The sequence below is a fragment of the Podarcis liolepis genome (genome assembly GCF_965112155.1).
Source record: "Podarcis liolepis genome assembly, chromosome: 2".
NCBI lineage: Eukaryota > Metazoa > Chordata > Lepidosauria > Squamata > Lacertidae > Podarcis > Podarcis liolepis.
Window position 1 is genome coordinate 35285439 of NC_139555.1, and position 8063 is coordinate 35293501.

General features: G+C 46.0%; 1 protein-coding gene across 22 annotated transcripts in view; it reads left to right on the forward strand.

Moving 5' to 3' along the window:
- Positions 1 to 8063, forward strand: part of ITGB4 (integrin subunit beta 4) — a 68350-nt gene that overhangs the window by 56580 nt on the left and 3707 nt on the right. For 4 of the 22 annotated variants that reach the window (XM_083487322.1, XM_083487311.1, XM_083487326.1 and 1 more), the window contains exons 33-41: positions 45 to 266; positions 1999 to 2166; positions 3086 to 3256; positions 3914 to 4033; positions 4519 to 4668; positions 5916 to 6104; positions 6429 to 6584; positions 6843 to 7007; positions 7822 to 7938. In XM_083487322.1, the coding sequence (XP_083343448.1) occupies positions 45 to 266; positions 1999 to 2166; positions 3086 to 3256; positions 3914 to 4033; positions 4519 to 4668; positions 5916 to 6104; positions 6429 to 6584; positions 6843 to 7007; positions 7822 to 7938 (1458 nt within the window). The remainder of the gene's footprint in view (positions 1 to 44; positions 267 to 1998; positions 2167 to 3085; positions 3257 to 3913; positions 4034 to 4518; positions 4669 to 5915; positions 6105 to 6428; positions 6585 to 6842; positions 7008 to 7821; positions 7939 to 8063) is intronic. The other 18 variants (XM_083487329.1, XM_083487328.1, XM_083487330.1 and 15 more) reach the window with 7 other exon arrangements.

Consider the following 8063-nt stretch of genomic DNA (forward strand, 5'->3'; position numbering starts at 1 on the left):
CCCTTCTGATTATGCCAACGCAAGTGCTTGACTTGTTCCAAAAGGCTCTCGGTGGAAATATGTGCAGCTGCTAGGGGAGGAGCTGGACCTTCGACGCGTCGCCTGGAGGCTCCCAGCAGAATTGATCCCTCGTTACTCGGACAGCAGCTGCTTTTCCTCGGACACAGAGGGTCTCCTCCATGAGGATAGCACCCCCTCTGAGCTGGTGGACAGTGATGCAGCCAGCCGCAGTCTACCAAGGAGTGGGACTCCCCAGCCCCAACCAGGTGAAGGATGACTGCCTTCTTCCCTCCCTCCCAGTAACTGTTGTGTCTCGTCCTCCTCCCAAGGGCCTAGAACCAGATTTTAGCCTTACCATCGCTACAGTAGATACGTGTTGGTGTTGGTGCTGGAGTAATATATTTGGCCACCTGTAACAGAGTCTGCTTGCATAATGTTGTTGTGATCTGTCTGTGTATAGTATGCATTGTGCAGTGCCAAGGTCGTCACCTACCTTAGGTATGAACTGGGAAAGTGCTAAGAGGCTGCACCTGCAAATGGCATGGATCCTTTCAACCAGTGCTATTTTTCTAGAAAAGGAGGTGTCAGAACTGACCATGAACACCTCCCTCGTTCTCTTAGAATGGCAATGGTGCCTGCCTGAGAGGTGCCGGAACTGAGTTCCAGTGAGTTCTGGCTGAAAAAAGCCCTGCATTCCGTATAGAAGATTTTTAAAAAAGAGTGTTGTCTACAGCCACCCTCTGAAAGAACTTGTGGAATTATTAGCAGTGGTACTTTGTGAGTTTACCCGCTTTCAACCCGATGACTAAATGGGAAAGGTTTTCCACAGAGAAACCCAATTATGGAAAGCAGAACTGTCTTTGTTGTTCAAAAAAGTTATTTTAATGCTAAGTAACATTCTGTTGAATTTGACCGATCTTCTCACTAACTCCTCAGGGTAAGAATCAGTTTCTAACAGGAATTATAACAGGAATTATTTCATTGTTTTGAACAGGGCCACTGGGTGTACCCAGAAACTTACTAGTCAGTATAAGGCAACAGCTTCTCCTAGTTTCGTGAGGGTATTTCAGCATCACCTAATTTAATTTAATTTTTAAATTTTCTTCTAAAACAGACAAAGGTCCATGTAGGGGATTGTACTGTGTAGTCAATCACCTTGAGTTTAATGCATTCCAATGGTCGTTCAGAAATTCTGTTAATTCCTATAGCCATCTGGAAGGAGCCAATGCTTTCTAGTTTTCATTATCTACCATTCATTTTAGTAAATGTCTCTATCTAGTCTTGCATTCTGTTTCTGATGGCAGCCAGCCAGATACCACTGAAGAGCTCACAAGCAGGGCACAAGGGTTATGACCACCCCCAGTTGTTTATCCCACAGGTACAAGGCCTCTGTATCCAGAGGCTCCATTTAGCTGTTATGACTGATAGCTGTTACGTATATTTGCCTTACATGAACTTATCATATTAATGTCATCATGTTTCTAACCAGCTGCTTGTGGTCATGTCTTGTCTTTTACCAAGGGTCTGAAACCAGGTTTTAACCTGTGGTTGGTTGGTTGTAAAATGGATTTAAATCATGCTAATAGTTTCATTTGCAGGGTTTCCCATGCAAAGTCAATTCAGTACTAAAATATATGGCGTCACTTCCTTACTCAAGCATCCCCTTTTCTGATTTTAATTACCTGCTGGGGAAGTCTGTTTAGTTCTTAACAACATCTTGACATGGCTGAGTACTGGAGCTTCCTTTGGCACTGTAGTTTTAAGTGATGTGGTGGCGGTGGGGCGTTTGTTGCATTTTTGCTTTTCATGAGGCTGACAATAGTTGATGTGAAGCTGCAAAATGACTTGCAGCTAAAGATTGGAATAAAGCCCAGGCACTGGGAATGTTCTGATAGATCTTTCGTACACGGTCTCTGTTCGGCTTAATTAGCTTGGTATACATACCCACAGATATTGATCATGAACATTGTTAACTTTAGTGAATGGAATCTTTTCCAGAACACATGAATGGCCGAATGGATTTCGCCTTCCCTGGCAGCGTTGGAAGCCTGACCCGGAATGTGACAACAAGTTACAACTATCTAAGTCCACATGTATACCACGAGAGAAGGACAATAGGAAGCTCATCTCAGACAAGGGAGTATGCCACAGTGGTGTCTGGGCAAGGTGAGTGTTGAGCTGAACATCATCCCATAACCAGTTAATCTACTTGTGATATGAAGTTCCCTCCTGTCCTGTAGCAAACTGGCTAATGAGGAAACTTTGGCTGTGTACACATTACTGTTTACTCCGGCTCCAGTGTGTTCCCATTCCTGGTGTCTGAAGCTGAATATACACATGGCATTAGCTGCAATCCATATGCATCCTGTCGTTTATTGAGAAATGCTCCCTATTCGGTGCACTTTCCCTCAAACCAGCTTCCATCTGATTTGAAAATGCAAGCCATGGTTAAGCTGAGATGCGTACAGTGCAGACAGATTTGCACACGTGCAGATAACAACACATGTGTAGACGACAACTTCATCGAATAGGAGCTATGGGGGTTGCATGGCCAGGGAAACAAATCAAGCAATGCACATCTGGTGAAGACATCCCCACCCCCTCACTGGTGACTTCTCTGTGTTTTAAGCCACTAATGTGTACATAGCCTTTGACAAGTTTCAAGGTTTTCGTATCAAAATCCACAAGATTGATTGTCACCTGGACATCATGGTGTGTGAAAAGCACACTACAAAACCTATGTCTCTCTGTCTCTTCTGCCTGGGCATAGTGGTGGTTCAGGACTTATCCCAAGGTGCTAGCATCACAAGAGAAAGGTTGTCCTTGTTTCTCGCCCCCCCCCCCATTTCTTACGCTGAGGAGTTTTCTCAAATTTCCTGTGCTTCCTCTCTCCCTTACTTGGTGGGCTTGCTATCTGCGACTTTGTCTGTAGCCTCCATGGCTACCTTCTGCCTTGAAATATCCCAAGTGCTAGTTCAGCAGTGGGATATTTCTTCTGGCTCTGCGCCTGACACTGGCGCTGCAATCCCCTTTGGTGTCTTCAATGGTGCTTGTTTCTTTCTCTCTGTTTTGCCCTATCTTGTAGACCAGTCCAGGAGGATATTCCCTCCCATACATGAAGATGCTGGGAGGATGGTCCTGATGCCTCAGGATGAGGGCTTCAGGAGGGCAAAGGTGAAGGGTTACTATGGCGATAGTGATGCTCGGGATTCTATAGTCATGGCTGACGGGCCCTCTTGGATTTCCAAATACCTAGGTATCGTGGATGACATAGCATGGCTCATTGTCTTCCTGGTTGTTTTCCCTACCTGAAGTGACTCATCCTATAACCAGCTAATCTATCCATGTTATGAAATTTCCTCCAGTCTTCCACCAGCTTTGTGTGCATGTGTGTGCATGCAGCAATTCACTGTGCTCCCCACACCCAAACTTTCATGCTCCTTCACCATGACATCTTCCATTTGCAGCCTGCAGCACTTCAGTGACTACAGCTATCCAAGCTGAGTAACACACGTGACTTTGTGTGGCTTCCGCAGCAGCACTCTGTGTTTTTCATCCTTGGCAAAGCTATTGTATCCACAGGCCTTAAATTGAGAAGCTGCAGGAAGAACAGTGCAAAATGTCCCTCTTGAAATTTACTCTCATAGATCAAGGTTCAAGTTTAATTGGATGGCACAACTCTGGATCAGGCTCAGCAAACCCTTGAGATACCCTGAAAACCTCCTTTTTTCACCATAAAAAAGATGTCCTGGTGACATCTGAAGGTTGTCACCAGTTGCTTAGTTAACCGTCTCTGCAACATTTGCTCATAATTCTTTCGTTGGGCTAGATAAGGGATTCGGGGTATCATCAAGTCACCCCTGCCATGCCCAAGCCTTTGTGTTGATAGCACTGATTTTGTTTCTCTGTGCAGGCATGTCAGGGCAAGGCACACAGCCCAGGGTACATTATGCTGTCCCCCAGAAGGCCAGGGGCCGCACTCACTCCGAAGATGTCCGTGAGGCACTGAGCAACCTGGACACAGTGCTTCAGGGTGAGTGAGCTTAACCTGGCCTCTGCACGGGACCTTGCTGTGCCTGGGGGAATCCAGGTTTGGGGGGTAGGAGAAAATCAGATCTCCTTCCCTCTTTTTTCTGCTTAATTAATTCAACTTCATTCTTTGACAGAGGGCCCTCAAGCTGCAGCTTCCCCCTCCCCACAAAAATAAGAATCTTGGGAACTGTGATTTGTTAAGGGCGCTGGAAATTTTAGTTCTATATAGTGTAAACTACAATTATTTGAGGGGGAAAGTGCTTCAAATATATGGTGTGTACACAGCCTTATTCTTCCACTCAGCTAGCTGCTTTACCTCAGCACCTGAAGTCCTTCTAGCCAGATTCTCAATAGGCCTGACTATTAGCCCTTTATTTGATGAGGGGACATTCTGTTTGTTCTCCTGAGACACATAAGGAGCTTTCCCCATTTGTGGGCAAGGCCTTTCCCTGCCTTCAGATCCAAACCTGTGATTTTCTGCCTCAGATTCCAGGATGCAGCTGGGTGTTCCTGACACGCCTACGCGCTTAGTCTTCTCTGCCCTGGGGCCTACCTCCCTGAAGGTCAGCTGGCAGGAGCCACAATGCGATAAAGAAGTGCAAGGATACAGCGTACAGTACCAGCTCCTCAACGGAGGTCAGTGAAGGCCCCTCTGCTGATCGTGTGTGTGTGTGTGTGTGTGTGTGTGTGTGTGTGTGTGTGTTTCATTCATAAGATCATATTATCAGGTGACCAGTGCACAGAGTGTACCTTGGAATTAAAAATCAGAAAGATGTTATTCCCTGCTCAGTGTGAAGAAACAACACACCATTTTCATGCTCCTAGTTTTTGGGCTACAGCCTTCCCCAACTGGCGCCCTCCAAATGTTTTTAGGACTACAACTCCCATCCTCCTTGACCACTTGCCATGCTGGCTGGGGCTGATGGGAGTTGTAGTCAACAACACCGCTTAGTGTTATTTCTGCCCAGCAAAGAGCACTCAGCTGTATACAGTGGTACCTCGGGTTGCATACACTTCAGGTTACAGACGCTCCAGGTTACAGACTCCGCTAACCCAGAAATATTACCTCGGGTTAAGAACTTTGCTTCAGGATGAGAACAGAAATCGTACTCTGGCAGCAGCGGGAGGCCCCATTAGCTAAAGTGGTGCTTCAGGTTAAGAACAGTTTCAGGTTAAGAACAGACGTTCGGAACGAATTAAGTACTTAACCCGAGGTACCACTGTGTGTGTGTGTGTGTGTGTGTGTGCGTGTGTGTGTGTAAAAATATGACATCCAATAATCCATTGACAGGACATGCAGTTTAAGAGCCCATCCTGATTTTTTTGTCCTGTGGATGTGCTGCAAGAGCAGACAGTTTGATGTCCCTTTTTTCCTTAGCTACAGGGAGCCTCTTCCGCAGCACGGGCTACCTCTCATCTTCATGGTCTTCCCTACACCAGAAAAATTAATGCCTTCTAACAGATCACTCAAAATCTGTTATGAGGCATTTGCTTGGCTGGAACAAGGGACAGCATGTAGATTCTGCCTCTGATGAAGAACACTCAGTTCAAAATAAATAGGGCACTTTTGATTCCCAGTCAAAAAAACTGGCAGCACCCATGGCTTTTATTTTTCCATGATGTCATACAGATGAATGGACAGCCCTTCAACAGAGCAGACATGTGTGCATTCATCCTGTACAAAGAACTTTACGTGGGAGGACTCTCACAATTTTCTACACTGAAGTTGCGTGCATGGAGTGCATCTTCTGGGTAGCAGCCCTCACTTGTGTGACCTCAAGGAGACTGCCTTTCCCGCAGTAGTTATCAGTTTGCCAGTGAAAACTGCAGGTTTTGGCACAGCAGATTGTGATAAGTGACAGTGGTGTCTTCCTGTTCCCTAGGAGAGATCCAGAGACTTACTATTCCCAACCCTCACCAGAACTCCGTAGTGGTGGATGACCTACTGCCCAACCACTCCTATGTCTTCAAAGTGAAGGCGCAAAGTGATGAAGGATGGGGTCCAGAGAGAGAAGGCGTGATAACTATTGAGTCACAAGTGGACCCGCGCAGCCCTCTGAGTCCTGTCCCAGGTAATGTGGCCTTCATGGTTTACTAACCATGATGAAATGAGCTCACTCAGCTATTATGAGTTGCTGGTATGCAAAACTGCCCCTACAGAAATTTTGGTTTTCTTTGACATTGGTTTTGAGCTAAGAAGAATTGTACTTATCATGGGAACTATGCATTATGGTCCTTCACTTTCCAAAAAAGTTAAGGTGTTGTGAGGTTTAGTTTTTTTTAATTAGGGACATAAATCAAATGTAAGATTGCACATGTGTCAGTCTTTGCCTGCTCGTCCGCTTTGCTTTCTTCCGTGGGACGGTGACCATTTTTTTTTGTTCTTGTGGTTGTAGGATCACCATTCACTCTGAGCACTCCCAGTGCCCCGGGGCCTCTGGTGTTCACGGCCCTGAGTCCAGACTCTCTTCAGCTGAGCTGGGACAGACCCCGCCAACCCAATGGGTTAATTCTGGGCTATATGGTCACCTGTGAGATGCTGCATGGTGGAGGTATGTGAAAGTTCTGATTGGGGGGGAAATGCAGTTCAGTTGTGGAACTCCCACTGCATTTCCTGACTCACAGAAGAGGGCAGCCCCTGCCGGTGCCTGGCTCTGTATGTGCATCAGACGTCTGCAGGGGCGCAGGGGCTACTGAATTAAGGCTACCGGCATGACAAAGGAGCAGATAAGGTAGATAGGTGCCTCTGATAGGAACTTTTATTACTTATTCTCTAGGTTCTACCTGTTCTTCTTGTTTCTGATCCACAGGGGAACCCAGGAATATCTATGTGGAGGGAGACAACCTAGAGACCACGCTGACAGTACCTTACTTGAGTGAAAATGTTCCATATAAGTTTAAAGTCCAAGCAAAGACCACACAAGGCTTTGGGCCTGAAAGGGAAGGAATTATCACTATTGAATCTCAAGATGCAGGTACACACCCCCACCCCCACCCCGGAGACAGTAATAACTTAGGTATAATTGGGCTCTTCGGGGGAGGAAGGACAGGATAGAATTTTTAAAAACAATGTTAAATAAATAATAATCAGTTTGTGCCACATCTGAGCATGGAGAGACTGGTGCAGTCATGAAAATGAATGGCTAGGAAAGAGCATTCCGGCACATAGGCCATGCTGATCAGAGCATTGGAGGTTCTGCTGAGGCCCCTCCATGTAAATTATTGCACAGCAAACAGCTCAAGGGAAGAAACATGAGAGATAAACTTGATGATGTGGCTCCTGTGTGTCTGTGTGTGTTGTGCAGTGTGATGTGCCAATGTGGGGTAATGGTTAGTGTGTCAGACTAGCACCTGGGGGGACGGCGAGTTTAAATCCCCACTTAGCTGTGAAGCTCACTGGGTAACCTTGGACCAAACAATGTCTGTTAGCCTAACTTCTACCTCACCAGTTTAATATGTGGATAAATTCAGGGTCTTTGGGAGTACCATGTATCTTGTGCTCCTGAGGGGGAAAGGTTGGGATATAACTCTACAAACCCAAAGGTATTTGTGTAGGATGAGGTAGATTTTAAAATGCTTGCAACACCAGAGCTGTCGTCTCACCTGTCACCTGAATACCCCAGTGTGAATATAAGCAGCCTTATAATTTCCTTTCTGGTTTGGTCAAGGAGGTGGTGCATATGTGTCAGCCTCTCTGGTGCCTTGTATTTAAATTAAAAGGTACAAAAATTTCCTCTTACTAAGCAGACCCTGAGATATAAGTAAACTAATATACCCTTTTTGATTCAGGGGCCTTTTCTCAGTTTGGAACACAGCAATTCACCAGAGAGGAGGTCTACAATCTCCCCACAGAATACAGGACCCAAACCAGCATCACTCACTCCCCACTGGATCCTTTATACGCAGGTAAGAAAGAAGCACTGTGGGAATAGGGGCTGGGTTTGGATCTCAACAAATTCTGTGGGGTAACATAAATGGGCAGCAATCCAGGATCCATTCTACAGCAGGCAAAACATGCGTTGGAAGTGGTC